This window comes from Somniosus microcephalus, chromosome 23, assembly GCF_052327205.1.
Source record: "Somniosus microcephalus isolate GS21.2 chromosome 23, FLI_Smic_1.0, whole genome shotgun sequence".
In the NCBI taxonomy this organism is placed as follows: Eukaryota; Metazoa; Chordata; class Chondrichthyes; order Squaliformes; family Somniosidae; genus Somniosus; species Somniosus microcephalus.
The window spans coordinates 17127255-17147197 of record NC_141009.1 but is presented as its reverse complement, the minus strand read 5'-3'; the positions used below and the strand labels follow the sequence as shown (position 1 = coordinate 17147197).

The 19943-nt window shown below is 40.5% G+C and overlaps 1 protein-coding gene across 7 annotated transcripts in view; it reads left to right on the top strand.

Annotated features, from left to right (window-relative positions):
* Nucleotides 1-18984, top strand: part of LOC147101694 (rap guanine nucleotide exchange factor 1-like) — a 196453-nt gene extending 177469 nt beyond the window's left edge. For all 7 annotated transcript variants that reach the window (XM_085965506.1, XM_085965507.1, XM_085965505.1 and 4 more), the window contains 5 exons: nt 2610-2688; nt 3125-3226; nt 9544-9641; nt 11382-11510; nt 12033-18984. In XM_085965506.1, coding sequence (XP_085821632.1) covers nt 2610-2688; nt 3125-3226; nt 9544-9641; nt 11382-11510; nt 12033-12183 — 559 coding nt within the window. In that variant the 3' untranslated portion in view covers nt 12184-18984. The remainder of the gene's footprint in view (nt 1-2609; nt 2689-3124; nt 3227-9543; nt 9642-11381; nt 11511-12032) is intronic.
* Nucleotides 18985-19943: the final 959 nt, after the last annotated feature.

Genomic DNA, 19943 nt, shown 5'->3' with positions numbered 1-19943 from the left:
TGTGGCGCTTGCACATTTAAAAGTGGAAATCCTGAAGTTGCGGTCAGTCATTCACTGCTCCGACACGGGCTGCGCTGTTGACCGCCCTCCACACCCCCACCCCCCTCCAAATAGCTGGCAATCAGTGAAACTGACGAAAACTTGGGCTTTTCCCCACTAAGATCGCTGTTACCCCATTAAATGATGAGTCTTGTTGGAATAGGTGTAACTGGGATTTTAACAGCATACTAACTGCTAAACAAATGTTCTGGCCCTGAAAAACTAATTTTTATATTTGTGGAGTGCCAAGTTTCTCCATAATGATTAAAAATTACAATTTGTTTTAAACTTCAAAAAAAATTGAAAGTTTGTTCATTATATTTCAGCTTCTACCTTAACCCCATGTGAAAGTCCCAATCATTATTTTTAAAAAGTCCAGATAAAAGCAGCTTCTCGTTGAGATTTTTTTAGAAATTAGAAAGATTGGAATCTTTTTAGAAATCAGCAAAGGAGGACCAAGAAATTGATAAAGGGAAAATTGGATATGAGCACAAACTAACGAAAAATATAAAAACGGATTGTAAAAGCTTTATAGGTATGTGAAAAGGAAAAGACTGGCGAAGGTAAATGTAGATCCTTTACAGTCAGAGACGGCAGAATTTATAATGGGGAATGAGGAAATGGAAGAGAAATTAAATAAATACTTTTTCTGTCTTCACGGAGGAAGACACAAAAAACCTCCCAGAAATACGAGAAAACCAAGGATGTGGCGAGAATCAGGAACTTAAAGAAATTATTATTAGTAAAAAAAAAACAGTACTAGCAAAATTAATGGGACTAAAAGTCAATAAATCCCAAGGACCGGATGACCTACATCCTAGGGTTTTGAAAGAGGTGGCATTGGGGTAGTGGACGCATTGGTTGTCATCTTCCAAAATTCTATAGATTCTGGAACGGTTCCTGCAGATTGGAGGATAGCAAATGTAACCCTGCTATTTAAGAAAGGAGGGAGAGAGAAAACGGGGAACTACAGACCTGTTAGCCTCATCAGTAGTTGGGAAAATGCTGGAATCTATTATAAAGGATGCAATAACTGGGCACTTAGAAACTAATAGTAAGATTGGGCAGAGTCAACATGGATTTATGAAAGGTAAATCCTGTTTGACAAACCTATTGGAGTTCTTTGAGGATGTAACTAGTGGAGTAGACAAAGGGGAACCGGTAGATGTGGTGTATCTGGATTTTCAGAATGCCTTCGAAAAGGTCCCACACAAGAGGTTGGTGAACAAAATTAGGGCACATGGAATTAGGGGTAATATACTAGCATGGATTGAACATTGTTTAACAGACAGAAAACAAAGAGTAGGGATAAACGGGTCTTTTTCAGGATGGCAGGCTGTGACCAGTGGGGTACCGCAAGGATCGGTGCTTGGGCCCCAGCTATTCACAATCTATATCAATGATTGGACTAAATGTAACATTTCCAAATTTGCTGATGATACAAAGCTAGGTGGCAGTGTCAGTTGTCAAGAGGCTTCAAGGGGATCTCGACAGGCTCAGTGAGTGGACAAGAACATGGCAGATGGAATATAATGTGGATAAATGTGAAGTTATCCACTTTGGTAGAAAAAACAGAAAGGCAGAGTATTTCCTAAATGGTGAAAGATTGGGGAATGCAGATGCTCAAAGGGACCTGGGTGTCTTTGTACATGAGTCACTGAAAGTGAATGTGCAGGTGCAGCAAGCCATTAGGAAGACAAATGGCATGCTGGCCTTCATTACAAGAGGATTTGAGTAAGAAGTCTTACTCCAATTATATAAGGCCTTGGTGAGACCACACCTGGAGTACTGTGTACAATTTTGGCCTCCTTACCTAAGGAAGGATATACTTGCCATAGAGGGAGTGCAACGAAGGTTCACGAGATTGATTCCTGGGATGGCGGGACTGTCTTATGAGAAGAGATTGAGTAAACGAGGCCTGTATTCTCTTGAATTCAGAAGAATGAGAGGGGGTCTCATTGAAGCATTACAGGGCTTGATAGGGTGGATGCTGGGAGAATGTTTCCCTTGGCTGGGGAGTCTAGAACCAGGGACCACAGCCTCAGGATAAAGGGTAGGCCATTCAGGACCGAGATGAGAAGAAATTTCTTCATACAGAGGGTGGTGAATCTTTGGAATTCTCTACCCCAGAGGGCTGTGGAGGCTCAGTCATTGGGTATATTCAAAACAGAAGTTGATAGATTTCAGACTAGTACAGGCATCAAGGGATATGGCGATAGGGCCGGTGAATGGAGTTGAGGCAGAAGATCAGCCATGATCTCATTGAATGGCGGAGCAGGTTCGAAGGGCCGAATGGCCTACTCCTGCTCCTATTTCTTATGTTCTTATGTTTCCTGTCTGAGAATTCTTCAATGTGATTGGCTGCTTAGACAGCTTGTTGACGTCGCTGCAGCTCTTCGCTGAGAATCCCCATGACAGAGTGACAATCAAATGAAGGTTGAAAAAGATAAACTTCTTGTCCCAGATCGCGAGATCTCTGGGCAGCTCTCTTCAGCACCTTTGCTTTGCCGCTGACCGCAAATTACAGGCCAAAGTATTTTCATCTGTTAACTCCTGTTGGTCTCTTTCAGGGTGCGGTCAATAATTATTCAACAGGAAAAAGCACAAGATCGCGAACGGCTGCTCCTAAAGTTTATCAAAATTATGAAGGTTTGTAAACTGGTACAGGGTTTAAGCTACATTCATGCTAACATCCCACTGTTGCCAAGATCATTAACACAGAGTTGCAGGACTTTTTATAAACAAATACGACTTAATGTGCATGCGTTAGAATATCGTGCAACTTGGGTGATGATATGTAGCTGTTCAAGAACTAATTTAAAACCTAGTGCAGTTTTATGCCTGTGAAATGTGTGTTTGTAGGAGGGACTGTGTATTTTATATGCATGTTGATACAAGCTTCCAGATGGATGGAGAGCATGGTACAAATCGGGCTGGACATCTCTGGCATTGAGAGGGAGGAAAATATTCTCGAGTGGGGGGGAAAGAAAAATCTATCCTTTACAGAAATATCCATTTAGCTGTGTAACTTTGAAATCCTCGCAACATGTGCTGAAATTAAAACTTTTTTTTCCCTTTTTTTAAGCACTTGCGCAAACTGAATAATTTTAATTCATACCTGGCTATATTGTCTGCATTAGACTCAGCACCCATCCGTAGGTTGGAATGGCAGAAGCAGACTTCAGAGGTAAGGCCCTTCCTGTCCCTTCAGGCTTTTTGGTGCTTGATTCAATTTAGCAAATGAGTATGTGACAAAATGTCCAGGCCTTCAATCCATGCAATGACAGAAGCTTATCCATAAATTTCAGCAACATGCCTTCAGGGCAGCAGTTGGCTATATTTAGGTTTATGCTGTCATCTCCGTTTTATGCGGCTGCTACAGCAGAATGTCTGTATGGCATTTCATGGATGCATACTTTCATGTATATTTAAATCAAGAAACTGGATTTTTTTTTTTAAAAAGGAACGCTTTGGAAATTAATTGATTCAATAATTTACCGATTGCAGAGTCCCACTGGATAGCTGATAATGGAAGTGTTAGATTGATGAAATGAGGGATGCTTTATGCTTTTTACCCCAGAGTTGAGGTTGATGCACATGATCAGGGTATGGTAAAGGCACTTGACTGATGTCCATCCCATAATACATATCAGCTGAGAGTGGTTGATATTGTCACTGATTGCAAAGAGGGGAAAAAATGTCCTGCTGTTCAGCACTGTCGTCCTTCAACTTGAGGAACACAGAATTCCCTGGAAGATCAATTGAACCGTTAACAGATTATACAACAGCAAGAATTAAACCTACCCTTGGAGCAGCCAGAGCTCTGGAATAGCAAGAGCATTTTCAGTAAATGCAGTGTGCTGATTAAAAGGGTTACTCCTAAACACCAACTTAGTTTGCCACAAATATAACTGCAGGGTTACATCTGCTTCAGTTGTCACAGTTGTATGCAGCTTAAAATACATGCAAATTACACAGTAACGTTTTTCAGCTCTGCGTTTAGTTGTCTTTACTGAACTGTGCCTAACACCCTGCCTCAGTCTCGATCACGTGCTGCTTTTCACCACCAACATAAACGGCCCTTTTGAAGTTGGGAAGAAGCCATGAATTCTGGAAATCGGGAATAAAAATAAAGTGTAGGACATGCACTACAGGTAATTCTGAATCTGAAAGAAAAGTTAGCAATTCTGGTGGCAATTTCTGAGATATTTCTTGATTTTTTTTTTTAAAGTGTGACTGGAAAATTGTAAAAGTTCCTCCGAAAATTCATGCTCACAGAATTCATTTTCCAATTTCCTGTCTTGCAACAGGCAACATGGTTTACATTTTAAAAAAATATATAAATACATTAAATAGTTGTTTTCTGGGCTATTGCCAGGTGTGAAAATGTGATCCTTGAGATGTGAGAAGAGAAGTCGGCAGCCATGGGTTATCCTTAGAATTCACAAACCTCCACCAACTTCTAAATCCTCTTTCTTAATAAGACTTGCTTGTTTGGTTTTTAATTATACTTTTATGTGGGTTCAAAGTCGCATTAAAACCACTTCCACTTGGATCAGAACTGCCCACTCCAGTCAGCTCAGTCAACTAACTTTGAGACTGAATTACATTGAACTTGGAGAGAGAGAGGAGGAGGCAAATGAGAAGGTAAATGAAAAAGACAATGAAAGTGTGTCAGGAAAGAATAAACTTTGAAAGATTGGTAGCACATTGAAGACTAAGGAAAAGGACTGAAGATATTTATAGCAGAATAGATAAAGGCAACGAGGTAAGTTTCAAGAAAGACATTGACCCGTGACTTGGTACCGTGGAGGGGAGGCAGTCTCGCAACAAGCACATCTCTTTACAAAGTGCCTTGCATGAAGACCTTTTATTAAGCAACCCGGTGACCAGCAAGTCTGGGACACAGCATGGACTTGGAATCTGGAACATCAAGGTGCTTGGTACAAAGCAAGCTGTCCAGCATGGATCCTTCCACCTTGCTGAAAGCAGATGCCTGCCACGTAGCTGACAAAACTGAGGCTTGGCACAGCAGCTGCTAGACAAGAGTTGCCTGAATGCTGTTTAGACCACCATATGCTGATGTGTCAGAGGGTCTGTGCCAACCACGATTGTATTGCAGAGATGCAAGGCAGTTGTTGCTAAACCTTTTCACCAACAATTGATGAAAGCACAATTTAGTGAGGTATGGGCAAACTATGCTCAGGAGGATAGTGACAACACTCATTCTAAGGTGAGCTGAACTGCTCATTAAGCCAACTGTGACCGTTCCTTGTTTCTGCTGTTTGCCTTGCAAGAAGCTAGCAACACTGTCTGGCAGCTACCATGCCAACCCTTTGTCAGTTTGTCTAATAAGCAACTAACGATTCTCCTGGGGGGGCAAAGGTAAATGGGGCCTCTTTTGTCAAATTGGCTCCAGGATAACACACCTGCTAAAGGAAGATTAGGATTGAATCAACTCCCCATAGTGGACTCAGTAATCTGATACCTGAGCCAGGCAGATGTAGAACTGCATAGAAATTACAACACGGAAACAGGCTGTTCAGCCTGTGTTTATCTTGTGTTGGTGTTTACCCTCCACATAAAGTGTAGTCCTAATCCCATGTGCCCACTCTGTTCTCGTATCTCTTTACATAGAAACATAGAAGATAGGAGCAGGAGTAGGCCATTCGGCCCCTCGAGCCTGCTCCGCCATTCAATGAGATCATGGCTGATCATCCAAATTCAGTACCCTGTCCCTGCTTTATCCCCATATCCCTTTAGCCTCAAGAAATATATCTAACTCCTTCTTGAATATATTTAATGAATTGGCCTCAACTGCCTTCTGTCGTAGAGAATTCCACAGGTTCACCACTCTCTGGGTGAAGAAATTCCTCCTCATCTCTGTCCTAAATGGCTTACCCCTTATCCTTAGACTGTGACCCCTGGTTCTGGACTCCCCGACCATCGGGAACAGCCTTCCTGCATCTAGTCTGTCTAGTCCTGTTAGTATTTTATAAGTTTCAATGAGATCCCCTCTCATTCTTCTAAACTCCAGCGAGTATAAGCCCAATCTCTCCTCATACATCATTCCTGCCATCCCAGGTATCAGTCTGGTGAATCTTCGCTGCACTCCCTCCATGGCAAGAACATCCTTCCTCAGATAAGGCGACCAGAACTGTGCACAATACTCAATGTGTGGTCTCACCAAGGCCCTGTACAACTGCAGCAAGACATCCTTGTTCCTGTACTCGAACCCTCTGGCTACGAAGGCCAACATACCATTTGCCGCCTTAACCGCCTGCTGCACCTGCATGCTTACCTTCAGCGATTGGTGCACAAGGACACCCAGGTCTCGTTGCACTTCCCCTTCTCCCAATCTATTGCCGTTCAGATAATCTGCCTTCCTGTTTTTGCCACCAAAGTGGATAACCTCGCATTTATCCACATTATACTGCATCTGCCATGCATCTGCCCAATCATCCAAACTGTCCAAACCATACTGGGGTTTCTCGGCATCCTCCTCACAGCACACACGCCCACCCAGCTTTGTGTTGTCTGCAAACTTGGAGATATTACATCTATTTCTGTCGTCTAGATCATTAATATATATTGTGAATAGCTGGGGTCCTAGGACCGATCCCTGCGGTACCCCACTAGTCACTGCCTGCCACTCGGAAAAAGACCCGTTTATTCCAACTCTTTGCTTCCTGTCTGCCAACCAGTTCTCTATCCAAGTCAGCACCTTGCCCCCGATCCCATGTGCCTTAACTTTATTCTCCTTTCCTTCAACCACCTATCTAATTTATTCTTAATTGTTGACATGGTCTCTGCTTCAATCACTAGCTCTGCTACTGCAATCCACAGCCTCGCAACCCTCCGTGTAAAAACAAAAAGTTTCTCCCGTGCTATGTCCTGAATCGCTTGCATTTAATCTTATAATCTGTGATCCCTTGTTCCGGGCCTCTCAACCACTGGATATGTTTTTTTTCTATCTTCTACGTCCCATCCCTTCATAATTTTAAACACCAATCACCCCGTAATCTCTGTTCTAAAGAAAACGGCCTCAATTTGTGTCTCTTACTCCAAGCCACTGCTGAATCCAATCAGCCTGCTAATTAATGGGGCCTGGCAGATAGACCTGTAACTGAGGGGCTGGAATTCTGCCCACTCCCACAAACCAGAGCTCTAACATGTAGGGTGGCTCTAACTGGACAAATTTACCAGTATTCTGTGCTGATAAGATGTGTGGCCTTAGCTGGTTAACCTTAGCACCACTACAAACTTGATGAGGTGAGGGGGGCAAATGGAGGCCCTGAGCCTTGGCTTTTGCCAGCCGTAGCTCTTTGGGCCTAAGTAAGTGTGATGGATCCCCACAGGGAGTGTGCACTCACTCCATAATCAGACAAACAGAACTTTGAACTGTGTGGATTTCTCAGTCGCTTGGCTTCAAGACTCTTGAGCACGTTTTTGCACCTGTCAGACACCCACCTGACCAAAACAAATGGAAACTGGATTAATAGAAAAATGTACCAGAAAGACAGCACTGGAAAAGGTTTAAAAATAGTCAAAGTGTAAGTACCCTTAGAAATGCAACAAAGACAATTTATAATGAGCACACAAGAAACAACATCCAGATAGATTAAAAATAGGAAGTACAAGAAAGTAAATATACAAAATGAAAGAGAAAGGTTGATATAGAAAAACACACACAATTAATAATGCATTATACAGGATTTAAATAGAATGAATGCACAAGTAGGCATTGCCAACTTCACAAGACTGAACATTTTTTTTATTCATTCATGGGATGTGGGCATCGCTGGCAAGGCCAGCATTTTTTGCCCATGCCTAATTGCCCTTGAGACGGTGGTGGTGAGCTGCCGCCTTGAACTGCTGCAGTCCGTGTGGTAAAGGTGCTCCCACAGCGCTGTTACAGATTTTGACCCAACGACGATGAAGTAATGGCGATCTATTTCCAAATCAGGATGGTGTGTAACTTGGAGAAGAACTTGGAAGTGATGGTGTTTCCATGCGCCTACTGCCCTCGTCAGGTAGAGGTTGCAGGTTTGGGAAGTGCTGTCGAAGAAGCCTTGGCGAGTTGCTGCAGTGCATCTTGTAGATGGTACACAGTGCATCTTGTAGATGGTACATATTGCAGCCACAGTGTGCTGATGGTGGGGGGAGTGAATGTTTAACGTGGTGGATGTGGTGGCGATCAAGTGGGCTGCTTTGTCCTGAATGGTGTCGAGCTTCTTGAGTGTTGTTGGAGCTGCACTCATCCAGGCAAGTGGAGAGTATTCCATCAGTATAACCCTTTAATTTGGGATTCACTTGTGTGTGTGTTACAATCTTTTGGTCTTCTCAGACCACACATGCCCTGAGGTAGAGAACAGGTGACCTGTTGCTAGTTGCTGTGGTGATTTGGTGATTTGAAGAATACATAGGAATTGCTAGACAAAAAAAACAACGGCCCATCCAGTTCGCCTTCTACCATCCTAATCATAGCAATCAGTCTCCATCAATTAGCCTACAATAGACCCAGACATGAGGTGAGGAAAACCCCAGTGGTGGAGAGCTTTGGGAACCACAGGTCCAGTCAACTGTTGCTGCCGAGCATCTACACTTACATTGGTCATGTCTCAAATTACTCATCTACGGTATCCCAAAATATTATTTTCTAAAGGAAATCTATCCAATTTACATTGAATGAATCATTACTATCTGCTTCCACCACCTCCCTAGTGAGCCTATTCCTGTTCGCTCGCTGAAATAATGTTTCTGCAGATTAGTTTTGAATTTACCCCCCTTCAAGCGCAGGCCATGTCCTCTGGTTCTACTGTTCTGGAGAAGGTGAAACAGCTTGTTATGGTCGACATTATCTAGTCCCCATAGAATCCCAAGAGCAGCAATCATACACTTCTCGACCTTTTTTCCAGTGAGAACATATACAATTTACATAATTGCTCTTCACAATCCAATCCCTCCATCCTTTCAGTCATTCTGGTTGCTCTCTTCTGTATCCTTTCACTAGCTGCAATATCCTTTTTTTGTAACCAATACTTAGTTATTTGGATTTTAATTGTAACACTGAAAAATGTTATCCGCTACTTTGCACACCTTTTCCCCTTTTAATAAAAGCATGAAGCCCTGAATCCTTCATAAAGAATGAGTTTCTGCAGGGAGACAAAATAGACAATGCTACTCCTAACTTTTTAAACTCCCATGTAAACTTTAGACTGCATTATCTTCATATCAGAAGAAGTGCTAGTGCACTTACAATGTTGAACATTTTTAGTAATGTGCTGATTATTGCAACATTATTCTATTTTCTACGACATAATCGATATTCCTTTCAAAATTAAGTCTACCCTACAATGAAATAAGTCCCGTCCCCCTATCCAAAGTGCCATAAATTAGAGGATAGCTTAGGGGTATGAAAACCTTCAGCACTTGGCAACTGGTTGCTGCAGGTATGTGACTGTGGCATTGTTTGACAAACTAACTTTCACTATTTATTTTCAGGGTCTGGCTGAGTACTGTACTCTCATTGATAGCTCCTCTTCGTTTAGAGCATATCGAGCAGCTTTGGCAGAGGTGGAACCACCCTGTATACCTTATCTGTGAGTATTAGAATGGCGTGTGTTCTGAAGGAGAAATGCAGTCTTAAAATAAAAACTAATACGATGATGCTCACGGTGAGTTGAGATTTGCTGGTTCAATAGTTGACCGTAACATATAGCAATTGAAAGTCTTGGGCACACTCGCTGCTCATCTCTGGAAAACCTGCCAACAGAAACAGCTGATCTGCCATTTAGGAACAATATAATTAGAGACAGGGAGCACTGGCCAAAATAGTACTTCAATCAGGCAGCTGGTGCTGTTATGATTCCTTTTTTGATTCTGTAATCTGGTTACTGCTGGGCATGTGACCGATAATGCAACATGGTTAGCACTGGCCAATCAGAAGCCCCATTGATTCAATCGATCTTGGACACATTTCTATCTAATCTTGCATATAGCGCGCACTTCCTGTACCTGGAGGAAGTCCCGCTTACTTCTCTTTCTCACACTAATTGCCATCCTTTAAACATACTTATACTTAACTCAGTCTTCCTAATTACGTATCCAAGGCAGGGAGTGGATGTCTCCACAGCGGCACTCGCCCGAGAGCTACTAACAACAGCCATTGCTCGATGTTTCCTACTGTCTGCTCATATCTCGTGCTGCCCTGACCTCACCACAAACCTCCAAAGTGGCCTTTTCCTGCTCCCTCCACCTGGCTCCTCTTTGAATAATGTCATGGGATCTTCTGTGTCTACCTGAGCGGGCAGATGGGGCCTCGGTTTAACCTCTCATCCGAAAGATGGTACCGCCAACAATGCTGCACTCCCTCAGTGCTGCACTGAAGAAGTGACAACTTAGGTTATGTGCTCAAGTCTCTGGAGTGGGACTTGAACCCCCGACCTTCCGACTCGGGTGAGAATGCAACCACTGAGCCAAGGCTATCACCTTGTAAAATAATACATTGTGCATTAAATGATACAACACACCTGTCATTGTAGAACAGCATATCATCTGACATATAAGCAACATCAAGGGATATCCATATTAAAATTCCTTTATTTTGCACTGTCAACTTTTTTCATTATACATTTCTATGTCCACATTTATAATGGAAACTACACTACTGCTAGCAAGAGAGTATAATTAGTGTTTTAAGATTACATAGACAGTTTTTGTTATAAATATGGACATAGGAATTTATATTGAAAATATATAAATGAGGTGAAAATGTATGACCGAAATGGGGACTGAATTAAGTCTGCATGTTCTCGTCAAACAGTTATCCTCTGACCGCTAACCCCGCTTCACCTGAAGACTGTACTTGACCTCGACTCCCTGTGTGCACCGTCACTGGAGATCAACATGCCCTTGTTTTTGTTTGTGTGTATCTATAAATATGCATCCAAGAATGACTAACTCACTGGGTTTCTGTTAGCTTTCTGATTGGGTCAGTGCTAACTATTGGTCATGTGCTTGGCAGCAACCTTTTTATCCCAGTGACCACCAAGAGGGGATTAAAATTGCATCTTGCCTCAAGGTAACTCTTGTTAGTGAGAATAGAAAGTAGTAACCCCATCTAACTTGGGGTTGGTTAACGTGATCAAAAAATGTATTATCCAAGTTTGTTATGCGCTGCAGACGTGGCAAAACATGGAATGGCACCAATGTCATCTGCAAGCATATTGTAAACTGTACTAAGAATTTATTTCATGTTCTGTTTCTTAGCCTGAAGTCACACTCCATGTGCAGATAGCTTGCAGAAAACATTTTGATCTTTACCCCTCTTATTTCTCTAGGGGCCTCATTCTACAGGACTTGACCTTTGTGCACCTTGGCAACCCAGATCTAATTGATGGAAAAATCAACTTTTCTAAACGATGGCAGCAGTTTAATATCTTGGACAGTATGCGACGCTTCCAGCAAATGTAAGTATTCATGAGCCCGAAGACTACTGAATTTCCACAAAAACATACTTCACTCTGAAGAGATAGATGGGTATGAAGCAAACTGGTGATCATGGATCCACGCTAAGCTGCATAATCATTGCTAGTTTAGATCCACTGTTGCCAAGGTAGCATAATGCAATTTTTAGAATTTGACTTTTTAAGTACTGGGATTCCCAAGAGGCCAAGAAAACTGCTTTCTCCAAGTGCTTCATCAAGCTGAACTTTTAACTGGTTGCTGGGAGGTGCATAGCAGGCTGGAGTGACTTTCCTTCCCTTCCTAAGGGAAAGATGGTTTATTTGCATTCCATAATCTCCCTGACCGCATAGCTAAGATAAAGATCTCGACATGTGTAGCATTGCGTGTGTGACTTCTCTTTGTAGGGTGCCTTCAGTCTTTACGTCAGTCTTTCCTTTCCCTCTCTCTGCCCCCCCCCCCCCCCCCATGCGTAACACAATTAAGATTTTGACAGTGAAAATAGCTTTCTTTTCTTCTCTTTTCAGTCATTATGAACTAAAGCGCATCGACGACATTGTTACGTTCTTCAATGATTTCGGCGACCACCTTGCAGAGGAAGCGCTGTGGGAACTGTCATTAAAAATCAAACCACGCAACATTCAGCGACGGAAAACAGAGCGCGATGAGAAAACCTAGGATTCAACCGTGAAGGCTAACCCGTAGATGGCAGCTAATGAACCCCATTAAGTGACTTCCTTTACTTAACTGAGCTGCAGAAGCCAGTTCATGCCAAGGTGCTTCACCTTAGGAGCTTTGTTTTTAAACAAGGACGCAGAACAGGTGGCACCACTCTAGGGAAACGTTCCAAGTTTTATGCCATTGCCTGCATTCAATTTCCTTTCCTACCATCCGTGCCAAGCTGTTTTAAGTGTCCTCTGTTGGACCCATTCATACAGCTCACTTTAACTAGCAGACCCGATATGGTCTGCACATAGACTCTGCTTTGGAGACTGTTTTGACCTTGTTAGGTACAAAGGTACGACAGTTCACTCACTGATCGTGGACTTCTGTTTATAGAATAACAAATAGCGGTACTAGCAATTGCACAGGAAACCTTAAAATATAATTATGTACTGTAGGAGAAAGACTGGCTCATTGTAAATACTAGATTGCTAGTTTGATGTGCTGTACTGGATTTTTTTTTTTGCATGAGTATGACTGAATGCCAGTAATTGAGGATTTGTTATGAAAAACAAACTAATTGTACATAAGAGACAGAGAGAAGTGTTTTAGCCAGGCTGGTACTGAAAGGGCTGGGATGGCTCCTAACGATTGTTCAATGTCCTCAATTAGCAGACTCACAAAAGGCGCAACACATGCGTTTGTACATTTTGTGCATGGACTCTGCATTATGGAGTTTGAAAATGTTAAGCAAAGTGTTTTTTAAGGACTGTCTCTTTTTTTGTTTACTGTTGGGAGTTGAGCTGCAGTTGAACATTTTCAATAACGGGGGAAAGTTCTGTAGTTGAGACTGGAGGTTTCTGTACAAATTAACTCTTCAAAGCAGTAGGGTTGTCTGCTGTGTTTGACTGTTCAAGTAGTCAGTGAATTCACCTCTATTTGCAAGGTCGTCTTCATATTAACTCGTGGAAAATAGATGCTGCTGGGTAGAGTGCTATCCTTGCTGCTTTAGGTTGTTAGGCACACATCCAGGTTATTAATGTTGTCTAGGTCTGCACATCTAGAAAGGGAATCTGACACCATGTTTGATTAGTTGACAACAATCATTTGTTGAACCTGAAAAGAAATGTTTCCTTCCTGTATTTTGGGGAATAAAAAGTAACCCTCAATAATGATGCAGCACATGTGAGTCCAGGTAAGGAAATACATACACGTGCACATATTATAAAACCCCAAAATGCAGAAGTCCTTGTTGGTTTTTTTCAATGTCACCATGCCGACTCTTAAATTATTGTATAGGTTTAAGCAATCGGCATTATTAGTTTTAACCCTTTCACCAGCACAGACTTGGAATAATGCTGAAACACAATATAGTTGATAAATGTACGTGGATGTTCTGAAATATATTGTCAAACATAATATTCTTGGTTTTCCTAGAGGGAGGTGTTTTAACTGGGCCTCTATCATTCAGCACCATTTTCACTGCAGTCCCTGTTCTCTAGCAGATGGTTTAGTTTGCAAGATGGAGCAAGCCATGGGTATATTTGATGAATGAGTGTTGTATAAACACACAAACACGTTTAAAATATCTGGTCCCTAAATGGCACCAAATTTATTTTGATTATTACCACTCTATTGTCTCACTTGTTTAAGAAATTTCAAATTTAGCATAGTGAGTGCAGTTAATTTCATAAGATTTTAAGTCAGATAATGAATTATAAAAACAAATACTGAATTTGGTACAGAAAGAACTTTCTTTTTATAAACACTGACCTGGTGAAGGGGTTAAATCCAGTCTGAGAGCTTCAGATACTTCAAATCTTGGTCTACATTTGCTGTTTGCTCTGCATTAACATTAGACGCACGTAGGGCCTGTCCTCACTGCTAGGAGGATGACACACGCAATAGCAGTTTGGTTGCGCCAGCAGATTGTGCCCACTAACCTGTTCAGAATTGGGAAAGCATGTTGTGGAAGGAAATAACGTTTTTGGTATTGAAACACATCCAGATTGGTGTGATGACAACTCGTATCACTATTTTCTCTTGCTTTAAGTGAAAAAGGAGATCACCTTGTATGTGAGCTTTACTTCTGAGTGCTGACCCAAAGGGTTTTCTTCCACTCTACATGCTCACCTGCAACAGGCTAAAATAAACAGAGTAAGCAAGTTTGACCTCGATTTGTATTAATTCTGAATTCAGGGCTTGGTTTCTTTACCAAACGATGGCAAACTAATTGGTTTATGACTGACATTTTTAAAACCAATTGTGGATCAAAAAGAGGTTGGTTACGATAACTGGTGCCTGGATAAAAGCTAACGCTTTCCCACAGCGGATTGTCAAATAAGAGGTGCTTTATCCTCTGTTCGTGTTAGTGGAAACAGTTGGTATGAGTGTAAATCAAATTAACTCTTAACATTTGTGAACAGAGCAAAATATGCCCCAAGTTGTTCAAAGTAGCTATATCTTGGCCTCGGTCAGTTACAGTTTTAATTTGAGCTAGCAGGGGTAACTTAATATTGTTTTAAAGTTGTTTTGTTTCAGGCTATCAAAATAAGACATTTGGACAGTTTTATACTTGGAAGTGGATTACAGATGGGACAAAGTTCTATTTCCAGGAAAAGCATTTCACAATTGCCAGATTATTGATGGTGTGTATCCCATAACTTTAGAAAAACACATTGTGACTGACATAAGATGGGCACGGAATTAAATTTTGGGTAAGGTTTCAATTAGATTGCATGTTTCTTTATACTCGACTCAATAACCTATCTGTGCTGAAACTAATATCTGGACATTTGAAGTCTGAATTCAAACAATTGGCAAGATTTCCAGAAACCAGATTTGGTTTGCTGATTTAGCTAAATTAATCTATGAAATATCCAGTGAAATAGCTTATTGGCTTTGTGTTTCCTGGCCTGCAGGTTAAACTGATAGCATGAAATGGAGAATTGGTTTCTGGTATTGAACTTGCTTCTAGGTCCGCAGAGCATCCTTAAGCCTAAAATAAATTCTGTAGAAGTACTGATCCTAGACCAGCAGGAATTGGAAGTTTAGTGTTTCACTGGACTTTCTATTGAAAATCATGTGTTAGCAGATTGTGTTGTTCTTTTGAGATGGTCATCTGCAACCATGAGAAGTAGCAGCTATAGCAAATAGCAGATCTGTGCTGAATCCCCAAATACTTGGTTATCAGAAATTGTACTATGGAGGCCAGTGTGAAGTTAGAATGAGAGAACATTGCATCAGATAATGTCAATCTGTCTTGTACCATATTTTTAACCATCACCTCGGCAGGTTCGGGCTCAATTCTCCCATCTCCAAACCAATCTGTCCTGTGCTGCTTCTCATCAATTCTTCACACGATCTCCCATTTTTTCAGGTGGTTCAGAACCATCCTTCATTTACTCCCTCTTGGTCTTTTTACTTTCATTGTCGCTCATCTTTTCATTTTTTTTTTTCAGTTGTCTGATCAATATCCTCTTCCTTCTATTAACTATTCTAACTTTTCCCATTGTAATTCTAGCTCTCTCCACCTTTCGTTCATTATATTGCCCAGATATTTAAATGATCTCTCCTGATCCAACTGTTCCCCATTTATTAAAATGCTCACCTGCATTCCTAGAAACCTTCATAACATTGGCCTTGTCCACATTGATTTACATTTCATAATTCAGTGCTGCAGCATTCAAGCTATATGCCAACAACTACTTGCTACCAAGACTTTGTCATCAGCAAGTCTGATGACTTTCACTAGCTGAGCTCTAACTTTCACTCCTGGTGTAATCGAGATCAAAACTGATTTTCTTAACAGTGTGATGATCTAATCACTATTTGACAAACTGGTTGTTGGATATCTTAGATTTGCCACCCTTGCCATTGAAATTTGGTCATTTTAAGATTGACATTTGTTTCTTAGCCACCAGATTTTCCCACTGTCTGACAAGACATCTGTTTATCTAGTGATCTGCTCAGAAATGACCTTAACCTTTGCCCTAAAGATTCTCCAGCCTCAGTCATGGATCCCCAGCACAATAGTGTATAGAACAAGGTACTTTCCCATATGGTATTGTCAATATTCCATGTTAATAACACTGATGAACCAGCTGTAAAACTGCAAGACTCTAGACCAATAACCTCTTTATACTGTGTCTCAAGTTATGGGACCCTCAGCTGTACCCTCAAATTGGCAGTTTTGATTTTGCAGGAGCTGCACACATGCACTGTTTTAATCTAGGGCCCTTGTTGATGTTTGACTGTCCCACAGTGAGCATTCACATTGGCGAAAACTTCACGTACCAGTAAATCACTTTATGGTATTTACTGCTTGGTAACATCATGAAATTATTTTAATCTTGTGTGCCCATACAATAAACCGAATGCGATGTTGCATGATTGTGCCTCTAGTGTTTGATTTACAAGATAAATCTTTCAAGTTAAAAGACCAATGGAAATGCACTATCTCCAGTCTAATATCCTGCATTGGATACTCTGCTGCCCTGGTGTGTTTCAGTTGTAAAATGGTGCATCAACTCAGATCTGACTTGGTTAGGAACATCCTTGAATTTAGATCCATGATTTTTGTTGAGCCCCGTTTTCCTACTCTTTCTCCCAAACCCCCACCCATTTGAGGCCGAGTGCAGGGTTGTCGTGGACCCATTGTTTTAGGGCTGTTGTCAGTGTTGCACTCTGATCATAGCAGATTAGCATTGGAGGGACAAATCCTCCCAGTTTCTCCTTTCCAATGAGATGGTGTACAAAGTGCTTCATTTTGTAGCTTTGGAACTAATGAAGCTGTCCTGTTGAGCAGAGTTCAAATGATAGCTGAGATAGAGGTTTCAATTCTGCTTCTCCACTCTGAATAACCAGGCAACAAACTCCATCTGCTTTCTTTTTAATTTTCTTCTGTCCAGCCACGTAAAAGTATTTCCTATGGAAAAGTATCCAGAAATGGTATTGTAGTTTCCTGAATTAAAGGAACTGCAGACATCTGACTGTTTGAGTTCTGTCACGTTGCATGAACATTTGGAGTTTTTTTTCAGTATTAGTAGTGGTTAAAAATGTATAGTATTTCTGTTTTCACCCTTACTGGGCCTCCATCATTGAGCAACCTTGAATAACAAGAATGTTCATGATCCAGATTGCTCTGTATCTTGAGTGAATTGTGCTTATGACCAGATATTTATTTATTTAATTCTAGTGGCCCAGTGTGGAACTAACTCAATTCTATTTCAACTGACCATCAGCCCTTAAACAATAGCCTGAAATTTACAATAAGTAAGACACTTTACCAGTGTTAAAAATTGCCAAGTTACTTGAATGTTAAGGGCTGTAAGAATTTTTGAGCACAGAATGGTGTTAACTTGCTTAGAGGCAATTATGTCTTTTAAACTCCAGTTGAATGGAATGTCTTTTTGGCAGACAGACTCATGTTCTTCATAGGAATGAGCTTGCTGAGACTGATCATGGTTACTATAAAATTCAAACAGCTATTGTTTTTAAAACATTGTCTAAGAAATCAGCATAATCAGTTGATTGTTTGACTTCTCAAGTGTCTGGGTTTTGGCTTAGTGGTTATCTGTTGATCACTTCTGTCTAAAGCTGAAATTTCACAACTGAAGTGCCTTTTAGAGAAGAGGCAAACTAAGGTAGACCATCTTGCTCCCCTTGAGTTATGTGTTCATTGGCCAATTATGGAGTAACATTGGAGATGGCAATTGTGATTTTTATGCATTGTTCTCCTGGCGAGATTTAAAAAATGGGAGAACAGAGTAAAATGAATGCAAATTGTTGAAGAAAGTATGGCTGCATGAGGGGTGTGTAGAATACATCTTTTTAAATAGGATGCAACAGTAAGTTGGGCTTTCAATTTGGAAAATGTTCTACTAAAAAGCAAAATGCATGTTTAATCTGAAATTGTAACCATTTGAGTTTGTGCTGATTCACTAGAATTCTCAACAGCCTAGAAACATGTCCACTTAACTTTATTCTGTTACATATTTGAACCAATTTGAATAAGAGTTTTCTTTTTGTTAGCTAAATATTATCTTTTCACAATCAATACAGCATCTTTTGTATATACTTCAACATTTTATATAAAAAGTAACCCCTGAAGAACCATTTCTTCTGATTTATTTTTTCTTTTAGTTTTGAATAAAAGTGAGCACAGGGCTGCATTGTAATTGTTAAAACATAGATCTTACCAAAGCACCTTACTTTATGATTTGTGGTGTGGAACTTGCACCAGCTACAGGGTGAGACAAAGGAGTAGGTCACTTTAAACATTCTGCAGTTAGAATTCCACTTAAAAGATTGTGTATAATTATGAATATATATCTAATAATAACCAACCAGCAGACTTGGGGATTAAGTAAATGGTATTTCCCAAACCATTAATTAATGACCACAGACTGATGACTCTAGATGTGGGTCCTAGTTAAATTAAACTGGACTGGACTGGTTAACTGTTATGATGCAAATAATACAAGTAATCAGTGAGAAAGTCTGATTGATGAGGAGATGGGTCTAAACTCAATCACATTGTGTTGTACTAATTGCTCAAAAGAATTTATAAAATTAGTGCTTTTACCCTGGATGCTTGAAGTTGTCAAAATGCCCTAACTTTTTGAAGAAATTCTCCCAGAGCCACAGCCGATGCCGGCCTCATCTTCGCTTGAGTATTACTTGTATATTATAAAATGTCATGTTCCTGCAACCATTTCAAATGTGTAACTTTAAAAAAAATAAAAAAAATAAAGGCTAACATTCATGTTTACAGTGCATGCAGCAGACTGCAGATTAAAGAGACAATCAAATTCAGTGGGAACCTGGTGCCTCTTCATTTCACACAAGTGCAGAGTTGTATCCTGAAAAAACCCCAGCATTGGATGCCATTGTTGTTAGTTGTCACTTGGGTCAGGATGCATAAGCATTGGGCTCAATTTTCTGCTGGCCTGTCACAAACTCAGCTCTGCTTGTTACACCCCCCCCCCTTGTAATTTCTGCCAAAGCAGCATTATATACTTTTACAAAATTTCTAGTCTGCTTCTGTATATTTAGAACAAAAATATTCAGTAGTAACTAGTACCAGAGAATTGGATATAGGAGATATTTTAATATGGAGCAAAAGACACTCTTCCTTTCTCATGATTCAAACTAAGTAAATGCACTTATACAGTACTGAAATTCATTCTTATAGGATTCTAATTGTTTTTTAAAATGTGCATTGCCAAATATATATCAGTTTCAACTTTATTTCTGGTGGCAATGTATACTACATTTTCACCCATCATTTTTCTTGAGTAGCCAATAATGAGACACATACACTAATTACACAGACAAAGGACAGATAGGAAAGTGATAAAAACAATTAGAAAGAGGCACAATGACATTAAATCAAGGAATATTTAAAAAAAAAAGGTATGCTATAGCCATGTAAATATAACAAGAAAAATCAGGATAGAGGCATGAAGATAAACTTACAGGTAATGACTGAAATGACAAATTAAATTAGTTGCCTCTGTATTTACTAGAGATATTGCAAGGTGAAGATGACAAAGAGGGGGGGGGGGGGGGAAAGAGAATACTTGTTAAACTAATCAAGCCTGGTCCAGATGGATTGCATCTATACATATTAAAAGTGAGAGAAGAGCTCGTTGAGGCACTATTACACGTGTGTATATATAAAAAAGGGAATATAGTGTCAGAGGACTGGCAGCCAGTTTATTCATCCTAATTTAAAAAGACAGCAAGAACAAGTCCAGGGAAAGATAATGGAA